General features: G+C 35.6%; 2 protein-coding genes across 2 annotated transcripts in view; both read right to left on the bottom strand.

Annotated features, from left to right (window-relative positions):
* LOC143572390 (uncharacterized) overlaps positions 1 to 20,385 on the bottom strand; it is a 188,972-nt gene that overhangs the window by 4,240 nt on the left and 164,347 nt on the right. The gene's annotated exons all lie outside the window — the stretch shown is intronic.
* On the bottom strand, positions 2,675 to 4,143 carry LOC143572732 (aspartyl protease family protein 2-like). Its single transcript, XM_077057807.1, has one exon. The coding sequence runs from the start codon at positions 4,141 to 4,143 to the stop codon at positions 2,695 to 2,697; it is 1,449 nt and encodes a 482-aa protein (XP_076913922.1). The 3' UTR covers positions 2,675 to 2,694.

Here is a 20,385-nt window from a genome sequence, read left to right as displayed (position 1 = left end):
TAAGTCATATATGCCTTTGAACAATGTTGACGGCTCAAGTCAATTTTGTATGTTGCACATTTTCAAATTTCCGTACCTATAATTACAACTGATTGTAATAATATCATTATAATATACATCTGCTCAATTATGAACTTCATTTACATGAATTTATTATTATTTTACTTCTAATCAAATTCAACTATTTCAGATACTTCAAATCATAATGTTTTGATAAAGACAACACATCTGGTTATCAACAATCTCACGACTCATATGTATACAGTATAGTGATATTAAAAAACAAAAAAACCTCTTCTTTTGTTTGCTACGTTGAACTTTTTTCATCGGTGCGAATTATTACAATTTTTGTTTATAGAAGAATTTTTATCATCTGAGGACTTGAATTTAAAACCTTCTAATTTTTGGTATTGTAAAGACTGTCTTTACCAATAAACCATCAAACCCTGTGCGTGACTCTAGTTCAGCATCTCACCAACGTATTTTAACCTTAATTTTGGTCTCACTTTCACGAACACATGCTCATTTCTTGGGCTGAGCCCACACTTTGGAGTCTCAGGACCCCCTATGTTTTTTAAAAAAAATTGTTAGAGATGTTATGAACATCGTGATTCACAAGAGAGAAGCAAGATATATTTATTAGCTTTACAACTAATCAGCTACCCCGCTTGAATCTTTACACGATTACAACTTAGTCTCGTCCCAAAACTCCAGTTATTTATAAAACCCCTTATAAGGCCACTCATAGTGGGGCGTTTTGGAGGGAAAAACACACCAAACGCCGGGAACACCGCCCCTAGCATTTTGAGTCCCAAAATGTCTATCAACGTTGTGTAGAAAACGTTGAAGTTGGAAGTAAGTGGGACCAGAAGAAGGATGGGACCAATGGAGATTGGGGGGGGGGGGGAGTTTTGGCTTTTTGGGGCGTTTTGGATACGGATGGTGCAAGCGTTTATAACAAACGCTTTTTATTTTTAACGTCCTATAATTAATTTAATTATTGGATGTTACAACATATTATATCTTTGTAGGTGTTTTGGATTTCACATGAGATGAGATATCATTCTGAATCACATATAGTTCGTTTTCAGATTAAAGTGTTCCATCTATAATGAAATTAACAATATGATAACTTAAGACATAAAATATCGTTTAAAGAACGAGTAGTTTTTTGTACCAAACTTGAATTATAAAATTCGATTCTTGAAATTATACCAAGTGATTTCTTTATATAGGTTTCGAATCAACACATATGTTAGGGTGAAACATTTGTTGTACATATGCAGGTATGACAACTATGGTGTAACCAAAGCAATAACCTTTAGTACCAGAAATTGTAGTTCGGTACTCAGACCCAAAGACTACTAAAGTTTGAAAAGTGTTACCGACCTTCAGTTTCACTACAGTCATCGACAACCTTCCAAGTGTGTCCCTAGCTAAGGGCTGTGCTTCTTGACCCTTCCACAACACTGCACAAACACGTCAATGGGCGGTACACCTTGGAAGCCCTTCATGATGATATTGGACAGGTGTGTACTCCACACCTCTTAACTTTTACCGATTGGCATTGTGAATTCTCAATTGGTCTAAAAAGGTAAATCCTGAATGCCCAAATAAATTGATGACACTAAACTAACCAACTACATGTACATAGTGTTTTTATTGACGACAGTATCATTAGTGTTAGCGATCTTTGGAAGTAGCGAATTTGGATATTGAAGATGATGTTGTGGTGTTTATCCCATGGACATTAACCGATTTCATTTTAGGTAATGTTCCATGTTGGTCTTAGAAACTACTTGTTTTTTTTTGTGATTAACAATTGACATGACGACAATAAGGTGGCAGTGACGATGTTGGTGATGTTACTACAAATAAGTGGTGCCGATAAATAATGGTAATACGCGGTACCTACTTATTTCAATAATTTTTATGTTATCAAGCCGTAATAGTAATTACAAATTATCATATATTTGAACATGTCTTTTCACGTGAAATTACTTTAGTTTTGTACTTACAAGAATGTTAACCTATCATCTCATATTTGAATAGGCTAACACCGTAAAGAAATATTAGTTCAACCCTAAGAGGGTTAACTTAATATCTTAGCCGGGGGTTTAATGTAAAATGATCTCCACAAATGATACCAATCAATCTTGCAAACAGAACAGCAAAATGATTTGAGGTTCTTTTAAGGGTTTGCTTGGTTGGCGGGAAGGGTTTAACACCCTAACTCTTCACACCGTACAAGTAAATCCCTAGTTAATGGATATAGTAAATTAAACATACAAAATGATCCTGCATATTATATTATCCTAATTTATGAAAAGTTGGATAAATAAAATAATAATGATAGGGTCACGTGAAAGGCCCAAGGAGAAAGCCGACAACAGCACAAAAGCAGCTTAAATTATCTCATTTCTTGGTTTGTTTTGTGTTGAATTTATGAGGACAAAAATACATCACATGCCTCAGATCCTTTTAGCTCCCCGCACCCACAGATTTCATTATTAACAATTCGTTCATTCACTATAAATAAAATAAATGTAAACTCAACATTTCATAACCCAATCACAAAAATATTTAAATATAAATAAGTTTATATTACTACACAAAATCCAAGGTGTTTGACGTGTAGATCATCTAATACCTCTTAAAAACTCACGAGACCCACCAATACATTGAATTATTGAATTAGGGTTTTGAACACCCTGGTCGGGAAAACCCTAATCGCGATCTCCCTATATCAAACTCGAACAAAAACCCTTGTTGCATTAGGTTTCCGATAACGGAAAATCCACCTGATGACGTCACGGGCTGTAACGCGACACATTTTACGTCCTCCGCCGTGTCAATAAAATAATTCCCGACCGGTGGCCACAACACCGAGTCGCCAACGAGTTTGAAACTCAGTCGGGGTACACTCGGTCTTTTAACACCCGACACATTGTAACAAAGATCAAAATTTGGAGGCGCCCCGTCCGGGGTCGGTAGTTTCACACGCCGCCTAAATGCCGCTAATACCCGACGGTAGGCGGTGTCGGGTAGGAAAGTCAAAGTGGTACCCGAGTCAACAATGGTTCCCCCATTCCCCAAATTATCGATACTCCAAACCGAAGGGCTTATTCGTAATTTCACATTATCAACATAAACACTTTGGATCCCAATGTAGTAAAATGGGGAGGCTAATGGGCTTGCTAGCAAGGGCGTGTACCGCATTTTCGAGTTATCGGGTCGGGTACCGATTAAAAGGTAACTAGTAGGCGGGGGTATGATTGTGTAATCTTTAAGACAGTAAGAAAATTTGTTACCGAACCGGTGACCGAGTTGGGTAACAAACGAAATGGGCCCACGGCCCAAGCCCATTACCCCTTGGGCTCCATGAAAGCCTGGGCCCGAAACACTTGGGCCCGAAACATTAAACCCGCACCCGAATGCTAACTTATCGTGTTGTAATAACCGGCCCGTGGTCGAGTTAAACGACGTGGTTTCTTTCCCGAAGAACCCGTTAGTGATGGACGCGTCCGCGTATGAGTATTCGTAGCGGCACGGGGAATGCAGGCGCGTGCGGTTACACGCGCCTGCGGGGCGGGGGTGGGGAACGAGTCGACACGCGGGGTCGAAACAATGGGTTAGTTTATAAGAGGAAGAGTGGCGGGCGAGGAAGGCGGAATGCGGTGGCCGGGTGGCGGTGCAATTATTCCGGCAGGCGGAGCAACTGACCCAGATGAGATCGGAGCCGGTATCGGCGATCAGAAGTAAGGGTTGTGGTGGGGTGCCTAAATGAAGGGTTACAAAGTATTGGCCGGCGCCGGCGTAGGCGCCGGAGGTCACCGGAATGTTGGGTTTCCGGTGAAGGGCGGATAATAAGGCGGAGAGGCGGGCGGAGTCGGCGGAGATGGTTTGAGTTGGGGTTTGTAGTGGGTTAATGTGGTGGAGTGGTAGCCGGAGAAAGTGGTGGTCGCCGGAGTTCACGGTGGCGGAGTCGCCGGAGTACAAAATGGGGGAGTCGCCGGAGTTCACGGTGGCAGAGTCGCCGGAGTACACGGTGGCGGAGTCGCCGAAGTTGGTAGTAAGGAGGATAATGATGGTAGTGAGAGTAATAATAATATTATTATTATTATTAATATTAATATTATGCATGGTGGTGTGAGAAAGAGAGATATGGGGGTGGGTGGTAAGTGTAAATATGGGGGACTGGCAATTGGCTGAAGCTGAAATAATGGTGTGAAGTATTTAATATGGACGTGTTTTTATTTTTTTATATTTTTGTTGAGGTAATGTGTGTGACAGTGTGGGTGTGTGGGTGTTTGAGTTTATGGTAAGTGTGAAATATTGTTTAAAATATGAAATAGGTAGATGCATGGTGCATTAATGTGGAGAATTCAGATGAAAAGTTTCATTTAATAAAATATGAAATGAGAAATATGTAATATAATATTCGTATAAAAGGGAAGAGTTTTATTTTTTTTTAACGGCGACTTTTTTATATTTAGGCTACCGTATTTTTTAAATTTGAAGAGCCCAGATGTCTCATTCTTGCTAGATTGTGTTGTCTTAACCGGGCTCACGCTGGTTTCAGAGTTTAGCTTTGGAGTCTTAACTTTTTAAATAGTGTTTGAAAACATTTTTAATATCGAGTTAGTTTTTTAAGATGAGATATCAACTATCCATAATACATGAGCGACAAGTGATAATATATATATATATATATATATATATATATATATTTTAAAGAGTAGTTATTACAGGGAATATGTAATATAATATTCATATAAAAGGGAAGAGTTTTAGGAGTATTAAGTGTTTTCGGGTTTCTTGTCAATGAAATAATGGTGAAGTGGTAAGGAAGAGACTTGGTGTTTCATGTAACCCAGGTTTGATTAATGCCCATGACATTTAGTTTCAGGGGCATTAGGGTGATTATGGAAGACTAGGGTGGTGTTTGCTTTTTTACAAAAGATCTTCCTGACCTCTTTTATTTGTAGCACGCAGACCACGCATAGACATTGCCCTCTGCAGACTATTTGTTTTTTCGAAGACGTTTCATTAAAAAACGTCTGCGCGCCCTCTTCTTGGTGCAGACTTGGACCATAGTCTTCCAACCTTTTCTAAACTCATTATTTCCATCAGATATCAATTAAGTTATTAAGTTTTTGTTAATTGAATTCTTGTTATTTGATTGTTCAATTGAGTTGTTAATTGATTAGTTTTTTTTTTGTTCAATTATAATTTTGCATAATTATTCAAGTATTATTAGTTTTTAGTTGAAAAAAGTTTGTAGAAAGTTAAGGATTATAAAAAGTCTATAGAAAGTTTTTAGTTGAAAAATGTTTGTAGAAAGTTTAGGTTTATGTCATCGGCTTGTGAGTTGTTTTAAGCTCGAGTTTTGGCTCGTTTCATTCATTACGTATGAACTATCTACTTTCGAAAACAATTGAAAAAACTTTTGGAGGAAAAAATATTCACGTGGAAATTTGTTAATGTAAGTTTTATAATTTGCAAATTCAGAGGTATAAAATTTGGATTTATATATTTTTAATTGTTGCTGGATAATTTGTGTTTTTGGTATAGAGCTTATATTGAAAGTTTTAGCAGTCTGCAGACGTTAAAAAACAAACAATTTTCTTCTTGTAGAGTGTAGAGGTTTGGTCCACCTCTTCTGCTACAGATATCTACAGATGTGGTCCGCAGACTGCAGACATTTTACTTCTGAAAAAACAAACAGCACCTAGGTGATTAGGTGACTTTCACTAGTTGGATCCTTGAACTGAACGGGTTTTATCTCACCGCATTGTCGTGCCTTTGGGCAAGTGTTCACAGGCGTTGGCCTTAGGTGAGAGTTTTTCCGGGATCGAAAGACAAGTGTATTCCGATGAGGTGAGTTTAGCCAGTAGCTCATTTAGAGAATTCGTTGACCGTTAAAAAAAAGTGTTTTCTGGTTTCCTGTTAAAAGAAAATTAGAAAAAAAAGTTGTTTTCAGGTTTTATCAACATTTTCGGCACCATTATTGATTCAACGCTATATATTCGACTAGATTTCATACAAAGAAATAAATTATACGAAGTAGGTCAAACAACCACAAATTTTAGTGTTTAAATAATATTCCAATCTACTTGCCCTAAAGTTTTTGTAAGTCAGCTTTGGTTAAGTGGGATTTCAGAAAACTGAAATCAATAATAAAATTAAAAAATTGACAGCTGTAGTTAGAAATTAAAACTTGTAGTAGAAAAGAAAATAAGGAAATGCTTTTTAGATACATTTGTTTGGTTGATAAAGTAATCATGTTTCGACTTATTTGTTTGTTAAGAAGTTAGAAAGTGATGGTGGTTGGGGTATAGCATTGATGGTGTTTGGGTATTTTTGGGTATTGTCATTAGAAGCGGTGGTGGGGTGGCGGCATTGGTGGTGGTGACGGTAGAGAAAAAAAAACCGTGAAGACAAGTTTACACTAGTGAGGCATCTAGAAAGGGATGACGATGCTGGTAGGGGCGTCCGTGGCTTTTCGCAATCTTAATAACTAGTTACAGGGTAAAGCTTTAACTTTAAACAACCGAGGCAAAATCATCATGGCAATCGAGATACCGAGGTCGAGTTTCTTGCTAGAAAAATGTTGCAAGGGCTTAATAAACGTATATCTAGAAAGAAAGCGAAATTTGGAATGAGAATTCAACTTCTCAAACCTGCTATTTATTTGGAATGAGAATTCAACTTTTCAAACCCACTATTTATAGTTTGTAACTACCGGGGACCTAACGTGGGTACCGTTATGCCCATGGGTGACGGTGCACAACGGAACTGAGGTTGCCATGCCACTGGATATGTGTCAGTCTCTAGCTTATCAGAAGATATTTATGATTGGCGAGCCGTTTAGGGCTTTGATGACGGTCCGTAACCATACTAAGTCACCGGACATGCGTCAGAAACAAATGACTCTTTTTTAAAATTTTCATTTTAAACTCGGGACTTTAGTTTGATGTTATTGCTAGATGACCCTTGTACTTCCAAAGTGATCAAATTTAGCACGAAAATTACGAGATGTTACACGTGTTGATGCAATGCTTGAAGTGACTTGCTTTAATCGTGTGCGGGATGATCATTAGTTGATAAGTAAACTCCATAACCTAAGCCTTACGATTTACAACTACGTATGTAGAATAGTATTTGGGTTTATAGTTGGATTGCCATGGGAATCAGGGTTGTGTGTGAAGGTGACTGAGAACTAAGTGCTCAATTGCGTTAAACAGCCTAGTGATCGACACATACATGTATGTAGGTTGCACGTAGGCATGTAGAAGGCATGACAATGCGAGCCATATATATGTTAGTATAGGTTGTGCATAGACGTGTTGGAAGGCATGGTTGCGCTAGCCATAGTTTATACACTATGCACTGTTACAAACTACAACATAAAAGACAGTGACGAGATGAACGCTAAGCCAAAACGATAAGGTGAACTGGACCATTAGGGCATAGCCACTGTAGAGATATTGTTAACATTCATATTGTGATTTAGGTTATAAGACAACAATTGGCTTGGGCATGCAAAACTATCATTTTAAGTTAATTGCTTTTTATAAAATAAAATACATGATTTCCAATTCTTTATGTTAAACTAATTGCTTTTTATAAAATGCATGCAAAACTATTATTTTAAACTTGTTTATACAATTATTGAACTGTATTGAACTGTGGTATAAATTTTGCTGGCCAATCTTTGAAACTCAGTTATAAAGTTTAATACTTTAAGCATTTTAAACATGTGAAATAAAAAGATTTACTAATTTTATAAATTGAGATACATCAAACTCTTTGTTAATTGAATTCACCAATGGAAACCAGAACACATGAGTGTTCAATTTAAGTAAACACATGATAAAAGATGACAAGAACGTTATTTTGGAATGAATGCCATTTGCAAACCTTAAACTTATAACTCACCGGTGTAAGCTGACTTGATTCAACATGTAATTCAAACAAGATAAGACTTCTTGGAAAGAACTCAAGTTAGGAGTTTGATGGCATTGGATGGCTAATCGACAGAGATCTGTGTTTGCATGAAGAAGCTCTATTGTAGCAAGACCATAATCTAGCTTTTATAAATTTAGCTTATGAAATGTAGACTGTTGCTGTGTTCATTAATAAAATTGGTTTTACATGTAAATCCATTTGTTGGTCACTCCCCCATTTTGTTGGGGTGTGACAATGACACAACCCATTACTCATAATTAACCAATTAATCAAAACTGAACCAATTTAGTAGCATCTGATCATATTTATATGCGTGTGCACATGTTTTTTAGTTTTTCATTAGACCAAGATTAATTAATATCAACCTCCTAATATTCCCGCCAAATGAATTATTTTATCGAAATCGAAGCACTCAAAACTTAAACATGTATCAATTAAGGGTTTGTAACCCAAAGTTGTTAGACTATGCGTTATGGGCGCCTTGGAGAGGGGGGGGGAGAGAAGGGCGCCGAAGGGGAAGGAACACTGCTGAGGGGCGCTTTGGAGGGGGGGGGGGCATCAGACAACCGGGCGCCTTCTCTCTCTCTTACTCTCATCCACACACATACATATATATTTATATATATAATGGGGTGCCCAAAGGGACTTTAACCATAATGGGGTGTTATGGAGAAGGGTTTCGAAGCCCCTGGTGCCCAAGTGGCGCTAACGTGGCACTGTGGAGAAGCTTCGATGTCCCTCACCATAGCATACAGCCTTAAGGCATGTACATAATAATGTTTATCCTTAAGTTGCTGAGGTGTAGATTTATAAGTAGAATTGTTTAGTTTCGTTCTAAAAAAAGCAAAATTAAATATGATAATCATAAGTTGTCATTACCGGACAATATTTATAATTCTAATTGGCATTTTATACGAGTTCAGGGGGGGGGGGGGCTTTTTCATCCATATTATTAATGAAGTACTTAAATCTTACTATGGTATAGTTCAAATTGTCCTCTTATTGAAGTTACTCTGACTCCTTTATATGGGAATAACTATCTACAACTTAGTTTACCAATCTTTATGGAACCACATATAGTTTACTGGAGTGAACGAGAGTGGCGGATCTAGACAAAAATCTCAGATATAAAGTTCAAAAGTTTTTTTACCGTATTTCATATAATGTAAACGAATATTTTTTACCATAGTTTATACAATAAATGAATTCTTTTTTACTGTATTTCATATAATATTTTTTTATGAATTTGAGGTTGGATCGATATCATCATTTTCTTTGAACTTTCGTTTAAAAAAATTGATAATAAAACTTTGTCGTTTCATCTTTCAAGCTCCCTATTTTTCTCATAACAAAATTTAAACCATAAATCCATAATCAATTCCAATTTACACATAAACACTAAATTACTAATCAATTCCAATTTATATTATTCAAATATCCAATAAACCATGATCAATCATTCAAATATTCATTCAATTGCCCATAAGCAATTCCAAATTAACAATTTATATAAACAAATTAAACAATTACAATTTTAGATAAAACTTGAAGAATATCTAAATTGAATAAATAGAGGTCGAACCATGGATGAGGGATCCCCGGCCGTCGGCTACTCGACTATAGCCGTGGAGGTGCAGTGACCAGACCAGGGCAACAAAGGGTTGTGTCATCATGGGGTGGACGTTGGCTGAATGAAACCTTATTTTGTTGAATGTTGTTGTCCAGCTTAAACCAAACATCCACACATATTAGAACAATGAACAATGGTTTACTTTGGTTGGACTTTAAACATTAGTTGAGCTTTAAATGGTTTTAACTTTTAATTTGGTTGGAGTTTAAACAAAAATGAGTAACGCTATATTTTTTCAGGGGTAGCGAAATACGAAAACCATAAAAAAATAGCATTACCGACGAGAAGTTAAGGGGTAGTGAATGCTACCCCTAGTTACTTAGCTACATCCGCCCCTCGTGAACGAGGCACCCAACCAAGGCTTCACGGGCTCACTAAAGTTGTTAGGGCACCAACACCACCCCCACCACCCGCTGTTATCCTCTTTCAGTGAAAACAAAAGCGACAGTTTTCAAACGAACCAATGAAAGCCTAAAAGAACAAATAAAGACCGTAACAAGTAAATAAGACTAGAATGAGGGAATCACCTCTTTAATCATCCCATGAGTTTCTGTATGTCCCATTCAGTGAAAAACAAAAGCCTAACAGTCTCTACTAGCCTTGTTCAGTGTAAACAAAAGCAATAGTTTTCAAACGAACAAATTAAAGTCCAAACGAACAAATGGAGACCACAAACAGTAAAAGAAGACTAGAATGACGGAGTCACCTCTTAAATCATCTCACAAGTCCCCGAATGCCTCGTTCAATGAAAACCAAAAGCCCGACAGTCGCTTCTAGCCTCGTTTAATGAATACAGAAGCGACGATTTTCAAACGAACAAATGAAATCCCAAACGAACAAATGGAGACCACAGCTGATAAAATAAGACTAGAATGAGGGAATCGCATCCTTAATAACCCCACAATTATCTAATCACCCGGTTCAGTTAATAAAAAATCCTGACGGTCTCTGTTGGCCTCGTTCAGTGAAAACAAAAGAGGTAGTTTTCAAACGAACAAATGGAAACCACGAGTAATATAATGACGGAATCACCTCCGAAATCATATCAAGAGTCCCTGAATGCCTCGTTCAGTGAAAACCAAAAGCCCGACAGTCGCTGCTATCCTCTTTCAGTGAAAACAAAGGCGACAGTTTTCAAACAAACCAATGAAAGCCAAAAAGAACAAATGGAGATCGCAACGAGTAATATAAGACTAGAATGAGGGAATCACCTCTTTAATAATCCCATGAGTCCCTGAATTTCCTGTTTAGTGAAAAACAAAATCCTAAGAGTCTCTACTAGAATTGTTAAGTGTAAACAGAAGCAATAGTTTTCAAACGAACAAATGAAAATCCAAACGAACAAATGGAGACCACAAATAGTAAAAGAAGACTAGAATGACAGAGTCACCTCCTAAATCATCTCACGAGTCCCCGAATGCCTCGTTCATTGAAAACCAAAAGCCCGACAGTCGCTGCTAGCCTCGTTTAGTGAAAACAAAAGCGACGGTTTTCAAACAAACAAATGAATCCCAAACGAACAAATGGGGACCACAGCTGGCAAGAAAAGACTAGAATGAGGGAATCACATCCTTAATAATCCCACAAATATCTAATCACCCCGTTCAGTTAATACAAAATCCCAGCATCGCTGCTGGCTTCGTTCAGTGAAAATAGAAGAGGCAGTTTTCAAATGAACAAATGAAAACCCAAACGAACAAATGGAGACCACAAGTAATAGAATGACAGAATCACCTCCGAAATCATATCAAGAGTCCCTGAATGCCTCATTCAGTGAAAACCAAAAGCCCAACAGTCGCTGCTATCCTCTTTCAGTGAAAACAAAAGCGACGGTTTTCAAACGAGCCAATGAAAGCCCAAAAGAACAAATGGAGATCGCAACGAGTAAAATAAGACTAGAATGAGGGAATCACCTCTTTAATAATCCCAGGAGTCCCTGAATGTCCTGTTTAGTGAAAAAACAAAAGCCTAACAGTACTAGCCTTGTTTAGTGTAAACAGAAGCAATAGTTTTCAAACGAACAAATGAAAGCCCAAACAAACATATGGAGACCACAAACAATAAAAGAAGACTAGAATAACGGAGTCACCTCCTAAATCATCTCACGAGTCCCCGAATGCCTCGTTCAGTGAAAACCAAAAGCCCGACCGTCGCTGCTAGCCTCATTTAGTGAAAACAAAAGCGACGGTTTTCAAACAAACAAATGAAATCCCAAACGAACAAATGGGGACCACAGCTGGTAAGAAAAAACTAGAATGAGGGAATCACATCCTTAATAATCCCACAAATCTCTAATCACCCCGTTCAGTTAATACAAAATCCCGGCAGTCGCTGCTGGCCTCGTTCAGTGAAAATAGAAAAGGCAATTTTCAAACGAACAAATGAAAACCCAAACGAACAAATGGAGACCACGAGTAATAGAATGACGGAATCATATACTAAATCATCTCAAGAGTCCCTGAATGCCTTGTTCAGTGAAAACCAAAAGCCCTACAGTCGCTGCTTCAGTGAAAACAGAAGCGACAGTTTTCAAACGAACCAATGAAAGCACAAAAGAACAAATGGAGATCGCAACGAGTAAAATACGACTAGAATGAGTGAATCACTCATTAATAATCCCACAAATCTCTAATCACCCCGTTCAGTTAATACAAAATCCCGACAGTCGCTGATGGCCTCGTTCAGTGAAAACAAAAGAGAAAGTTTTCAAACGTACAAATGAAAACCTAAACGAACAATGGAGACCACGAGTAATAGAATGACAGATCACATCCTAAATCATCTCAAGAATCCCTGAATGCCTTGTTAAGTGAAAACCAAAAGCCCAATAGTCGCTGCTATCCTTTTTTAGTGAAAACAGAAGCGACAATTTTCAAACGAACCAATGAAAGCCCAAAAGAACAAATGGAGACCACAACGAGTTAAAATAAGATTAGAATGAGGGAATCACCTCATTAATCATCCCATGAGTCCCTGAATGTTCCGTTTAGTGAAAAACAAAAGCCTAACAACCTCTTCTATGTTCAATGAAAACAGAAGCAATAGTTTTCAAACAAACAAATAAAAGCCCAAACAAACAAATTGAGACAACAAACAGTAAAAGAAGACTATAATGACGGAGTCACCTCCTAAATCATCTCACGAGTCCCCGAATGTCTCGTTCAGTGAAAACCAAAAGCCCGACAGTCGTTGCTAGCCTCGTTTAGCGAAAACAGAATCGACGGTTTTCAAACGAACAAATGAAATCCCAAATGGACAAATGGAGACCATAACTAGTAAAAAAAGACTAGAATATGCGGGTTATGCTTCCTAGTTCGATTTTCGGTTTTCATGGCCTGCTCTAGGTTGTGGGAATTATTTATTGCCATTTTCAATTAAAAACGCATAAAAACCTACTCTTTTTTAAATAAATACACCTTTTACCCTCACGTGTTATTTACAAATCTCCCAATTTCTAGAACTTAAGTTTTTCATATTATATTTTAAAAATTAAAAAAAAATTGTTAAAAATATTCGGGTCCAATATTACTTGTTATTTTTATGTATTTTTTTATTTTTATTTATTTTAATATTACTAATATATTTGAATATAAGTTGTTATTTTTTATTTTAATTATTTTTTGTATATGCTCCTTTTGTCTTGACAAAATTCCTTTTTAGTTATGTATTAAGCTGTTTAGAGTTTAATACTAAAATAAAACTCAAAAAATGTTAAAAACATTTTACTGATTAATGAGTATAATGATTCCAAAAGGTTAAAATTGAGCTGATTCTATCATATGCATTAAGCTCTTTTTATGACATATTTCAAATTGATGTTGTAATTTTATATAATTAGATTAAATAGTCTTGATTTGGACTTTATACCATGCATTCCAAAGACCTAAACCAGGAGTTACCTAATTTTGGTCTGAGTATTATATTGCATGGTCCAATTCTCAGGTTATAAATTTTATGAATTTAGGGTTCAGATTAATCCAAAACTGAAGAAACCCAAATACAAAATAACCCGATCGAATCGTTTTGTTAAATTTTGATATGACTTCATCAAAATACGACATATCATAGCCCTAAAATAAAAGTTGTTCACCATTGATGACCCATTTCATTCTTAGTTTTTGAGGTTAATGGAGAAAATATTGTCGTGAGTTTTGGATGATCGAGTTGTTAACGACCCTAGTTCCATCATGTAAAATACTTGTTTTATCACAGAAAACCCAACTTTGAACCATCATTATATTCACCATCTATGTTAATCTTCGGTTTTAGTTCCATTTGAATGAACATCAAGCCTCCTTTACAAATGTGGCATATGTGTTGTTGAATGTTGATATAAAACTTAATTATGTTAACCAAACCTATACAAATGAGTAAACCTTATATTCAGAATACTTCTGAATCCCAAGTATATATACTATCTAATATATATTGAAAACGTCCATCAGCAATAAACAAATAATAGAAAATTAATAGTATTTTCCAAATTCATGATTAAAATTCAAATGTCGATAATCATGGGTTTGTTCATATGTCATCCAACGTCAAGAAATTTGTCAAATTTTGAGACTTGGGCCATGTTTCAAATAAGTTGGTCGGTGATTATTTTATTCAATTATATCGTCCTTGTGTTGGCGTTACAAATTGTTTATAGCGATTCCATGTTTACTTTATTGGGAAGATTTAAATTTACAAACAAACCAACAACGTTACCAGAGTACTAGGAAACAAAATGAGAAAATGCGTATAGAAAATAAGTTACTGTTAGTATAAATAGAGGTGCAAATTTTCAGTGTGTGTGTTTTTTTCAATGAGAGAGATTGAAGATTGGCCGGAAATCACTTGAAAAAACAGATGATTGATGAAACGATTGGAACCCAGTTTAGTCATTAAGGAATCAATTGAAATGTTAACAGGGCCGGCTCGGGCATAGGGCAACATGAACGACCGGTCGAGTCACTTAATTTTCGGGGGCACAAAATTTTTTTTTATCTATATATTTTTATGAAAAAAAAAATATATATTTAATGTTTTACCCGAATTATACAATAACTAGCTTGGTCTAGTGACAAAGGGGTATGACACCCAACCAAAAGGTTGTAGGCTCTAGTCTCATTTAAGACATTTTTAAGCTTATTTTTATACAAAAAGTTTATCAAATAAGCCCATTTAAAATTTAATTGTTTAAACCAAACATAAAATAATTTACATAAGGCCTAAAGTTTTTTTACTTATATTATTTCGTTACTTGTTATGGTCTACGGGCATTTTTATTTCGACTCGGCCGAGGCATATAAATTCTCGGAGACAGCCTTGAATGTTAACTATATAAAACGATCATTAAATTTTCCGTGAGTATTTATTGATTGTAGCGCGACGGGAGGATTTTAATATGGTCAATTTCGCCAGATAGTTGCTCTAGTTGCCGGATGAGACTTAATGACATATTTAATTTAACGACATCTCATAGAGAAAAAATGTAGGGAGGTGAAATGGTGTATGTATGTATTATAATGTAATAATATATATAATGAAAGAAATTTATATTTATAAACAGAGTAAAAAAAAGAAAAAACTTTCTATAAATGTGAAATTGTGAAAACTTTATAAAAATTGTTTACATGTAGATAGCAAAACATGAGAGGAACCAAACGAGGAACAAAGTTATGATTTTTCTGAATTTTAGAAATTTGAGTTGTCGTTTAGGGTTGCAGGAAATTTGTTGGCATTTGAATTATAAAGGAAAACGTGTTTGGTTTTATTTTATAAATCTGAGCTGTCGTTTTTTCTAGGAATATAGTTTTATTTTATTCTTTGAATGTATTTTTACAATTATTAAAAAATCAAATATGTATTTTCTATGGATCTAAGGGGAGAATATGGTGTCACTTAGTGCTTTAGGATCCAAATCATCCAATGATGTCGAGAACCGCAACCATCAGATTTCAACATGCAGCATCATAGATATTTACAGTTTAGATATAACTAAATGTATAACAGCCATGCCCATAAAAAATCTCACACATTACAAAACTATCACGAATCTAAAAGTGTAAAATATCTATCATGAATCCAAGTAACAAAAACGATACCTACATGCAGAGTTCTACCAATATATCATTAATAACTGTCAACACCTAAAGACATGACACGAAAGTATAATAGTAACAGATAAATTATACAAAATAAAACAACGGCAAATGAAAACTAACATGCAACAGCCATGAAGAGTCTAGAAAAAAAGCTATTTCCTAAAAAAAACTAAACAATTTCTAAAGATCCTTAACCTTAATCATATCTCTCCACGAAGTCTCATCTCAGCTATGTCCAGAAAGAGGTGAAAGTCTAGAAGCCTTGTTATCATTAGTAAGGTGGTGTTTGTTTTTTTATAAAAGATTTTCTTGGCCTCTTTTGTCTGCAGCGCGCAGGCCACGCGCATACATTGCCTTCTGCAGACTGTTTGTTTTTTCGAAGACGTTTCATTAAAAAAACGTCTACGCACCCTCTTCTTGGTGCAGACTTGGACCATAGTCTTCCAACCTCTTATAAACTCATTATTTCCATCAGATATCAATTAAGTTATTAAGTTTTTGTTAACTGAATTCTTGTTAATTGATTTGTTCAATTGAGTTGTTAATTAATTAGTTTTTTTGTTAAATTATAATTTAATTTGCATAATTGTTCAAGTATTATTAGTTTTTAGTTGAAAAAAGTTTGTAGAAAGTTTAGGATTATAAAAAGTCTATAGAAAGTTTTTAGTTGAAAAAGGTTTGTAGAAAGTTTAGGTTTATGTTATCGGCTTGTGAGGTGTTTTAAGCTCGAGTTTTGGCTCGTTTCATTCATTATGTATGAACTATTTACTTTCGAAAACAATTGAAGAAACTTTTGGAGGAATAAACATTCACGTGGAAAATGGTTAATGCAAGTTTTATAATTTGCTAGTTCAGATGTATAAAAATTTGGATTTATATATTTTTTTATTGTTACTGGATAAGTTGTGTTTTTGGTATAGAGTTTATATTGAAAGTTTTAGCAGTCTGCAGACGTTAAAAAACAAACAGTCTTCTTCTTGCAGAGTGTAGAGGTTTGATCTATCTCTTCTACTACAGATGTCTGCAGATGTAGTCCGCAGACTGCAGACATTTTACCTCTGAAAAAACAAAAAGCACCTAAATGAATCTACGAAAAAAGAAAATTAATGAAAGAAAGTTGTTATTATTAATAAAAGACAAATTGAAAATAAATAATCTCACTTTTTATGTATTGACTGATAATAATCTCATATTTAAAAATCACTGCCAAGGTCCAACCTTTTCCCTATTTTCGTCTCAATAGTCCTCCGTTAAGAAACACTTAACGCTGTTAAGTTTTTTTCCGAGTTTCAAGCCGATGCTTTAGAGCTTTTGATCGAAAGAAGAATACGAGTCAATGGATGTAAACTTATCTCGAAACTATGATCCAAAGCCCTAAAACATCGGTATGAAACTCGGAAAAAAACTTAACGGCGTAAGTGTTTTTTAACGGAGGACCATTGAGACAAAAATAGTTGAAATGTTGGGCCGTTGGTGGTGATTTTTAAAGGTGTGATTATTATCTGCAAATAAACAAAATATGAGATTATTTATTTCCAGTTTACCTTAATAAAATTTAATGTAAGTTAATACTTTACCAAAATGTATACTTAGTCGCTAGTAGAAATTGAAATGATACAATAACTTGTTATTTTATCTAGTGCTCAATATGACATAAACTCGACAATTACAAATACTATGATACATTTAAATAAAATGATTTAGAATGTTATAAGCATTCAAAGCATGCTTTCGGTGACCTACTTAATAGCATCACCTTTTAGCTAGATGGTTTTGTTTTTAAGGATTTTGTACCATGATAAACATGTTAGCACATGTAATGTTTTGTAGTAACAGATAATCTTCTAGTTTAATAGCATGGGAGTGATGGTTAATGTTTGACATCTTTAATTGAGTTTTTAGGTTCAAAACCTGACTCAGTATGGTTTTTCTCATATTCGTAGGTAACCTTCTTGATTGTGTTTTTGGGTTAGTCAATCCTAGAATGTCTAAATCAGTATGGAATATTGACACATCGTATCAAAAAGACTCACTCAGGAATTGGAAGGTGAGGGTAGTTCCAAACGATCAAAATTAGAAGTACCAAATCAACTTATTGAAAAGGGTAAAAACCAACGTTAAAATCACTTCAACTAGTTTTTAATCGCCCACAGAAGTCAGATACAAAGTCCAAATCCTCTGTAAAACTCATATTTTTAGATTATTATAGCTTTTCATATATGATTGACTAGATCCAACACCATTGAAATATGTAGTATCTTATCCATGACAATTGTGTAGAAAACATGTGAGGGCAGGTGGGATATCATGAGTTTTCTCCACTGATTGGTAATAATTTATACAAATGAAGTCAAATTTGTATAGTTTTTGATGGGAAATATACATGGTGTTTTAAGTTTTTGTAATATATTATCGTATGGCAAAACTTGAAACTATGAGAACCTATAAAGATGATTATATTCATCTACTATTCTACTATTCATTAATACACCAAAGATTTTTCGTAAATATGTCTTTCTTTTTCCAAACTTTTTTTTTACATGTTTTATTTTGTCTGTTGTGCCATTTGAAATAGCAAATTCACATCGGCTTGAGGTTGGAAAAGGCGAATTGCGCAAAATATATATATATATATATATATATATATATATATATATATATATATATATATATATAATTTAACATATAATTTAATTTCTATCAAAATAACGTAATCATCCTTTATAACCTCCAACTTTTTTGAATTCGCTATTTATTTATGATGAACGTTAGACAAGAAGACTTGAACATATTTGAGTAAAAAATACGTTGAAACAGAATTTAATGCTTTTTGAAGAGGTAGGTCCCAGCAGAGCCCAGTTGGTCCCGCAAGACTAACCTTGAACAGGGACGTCTGCGCAAAGGCCATCTGCTCCCGCAGGACCCACCATGCTCAGAGAACCTTACGCGCAGTACGCAAGCTGTACACGCAGGGAAAGCCTCCCAATGGTAAAGTACCCCGCCTGTTCCCGCAGTTGCGGATACAAGCCATCAGGGAAGGCTACCCGCAGACAGCAGGGCTACACGCACAAGACACTAGATACTTCAGTAGTCACATGAAGGAATGAGCAAGGCGGGAACAATCCCGCCTAAATGAGCCAGTCTGTATGATTCTGAAAGATCTTTTGTACTATACCTACCAAGGTATGGATAGGACAGACGATCTGACCAGAACAGCCCATGAGCCAATCACAGGGTGACAGCTCACCGACAACAGTGCGAGGAGGAGCACCCTCTAGTACTGTTTGTCACTATTAGCCGCTGCCTACTCACCAACCCTTACTGTGGGGCATGCGCAGCCTACAGTTGGTGGAATAGTGTTACTGTTGGCCGTAACCTATTCACCAACCAGCATGGCCTGCGTACAATCCACAGTAGGTGGGACGTGCATAGTCTACAGTTGGTGGAATAGTACAGCCGACTTTGTTACTGTTGGCCGTAACCTACCCACCAACCAGTATGGCCTGTGCATAGTCCACTGTTGGTAGAACAGGAATACTATTCAGCCGGCTGTACCTTCTAGGAAACCTACCTTCGGCTATAAATACTCCAATATCTTGGAATGGTAAGACCATCTGCTATCCAGTTATCTAGCAATCTCTTAATATACACTTATATTCAGAGCAACCTAGTCTGATTCTCACGCCGGAGGGTGGTCACAAGGAGGAACCCCCCCCCCCCCCCCTTCTCAGTGACGAGCTTACGGTGTTTGTTTTGCAGGTCTCCTGAAGAACAGCCTTCTCAGCTAGATCTCATCCGTGGGAAACATTACTTAACCCCCAGATTATCTATAATCTGTACCGGGTCACTTAGTGTTTCTTCACTTTTATAATATTTAACCTGATTTAATCTTGAAGTTAGCTTATAAAAACTGTAATCAAAGGATGATTTACGTTTGTAAAAGAGAGGTAATAAACATTTGCTAAGGAAGGTAATAAACATATGTAATTAAAATGAAAACTACTATATATAATCTTAAAACTTTTAATTGCGTTTTTAAAAGAAAATTAATTTAGAACTTCAAAGGAAATTAGTACTGATATACAGTGGTGGAGCCAAGAATTGTTTTATACGGGTTTGGTGTTTTTTGGTCCTTGATTTATTTACGGTTGTATTCAAGATTTCGGGTGCCCCGAATAAGTACTAAAAAATGTGCCCTTATATAATATCTTTTTTTTCATAGTCGACAAAAGTTCTGAAAACAATAAACAAACACAAAATTATTGTAGCAATAAAGTTAAACAATAAACAAAAAGAAGTTAACGAATAGTTAACGGTTTTTTATAGTCAAATTAATGTTAACCAAACCGATTACTTTAACAATAACAATAACAAAAATTAAAATCATTGTAGGAACTTATCAAGGTTATTGATTAACTAATAAAAACGATAAAGCTACATCATAAAATACAAAAATAGATATATCATGAAACAATTTACAGAAAATAAGAAATATTATAAAATTGCTTTAAACTATTGAATCAAATGATGTGTGTGCAATGCAAGCCCCACTTCTCGAATCAATTTGTTGTTATTTAAGCTTGGTTTTCGCTTTTGACAAATGGCTTTTATTAATAATCTAGGGTCTTCTTCTAAACCTTCTTCTTTATCTTTATTATTTAGAACCAGAGTTAGTCCGCCGACGTGAAAACTAAA

The sequence above is a fragment of the Bidens hawaiensis genome, unplaced genomic scaffold, assembly GCF_021521415.1.
Source record: "Bidens hawaiensis isolate Kalapana, Puna unplaced genomic scaffold, B.hawaiensis_p1.1 tig00001382_1, whole genome shotgun sequence".
In the NCBI taxonomy this organism is placed as follows: domain Eukaryota; kingdom Viridiplantae; phylum Streptophyta; class Magnoliopsida; order Asterales; family Asteraceae; genus Bidens; species Bidens hawaiensis.
Note: the sequence above shows the minus strand (reverse complement) of the source record. Positions and strands in the feature narration are given on the sequence as shown.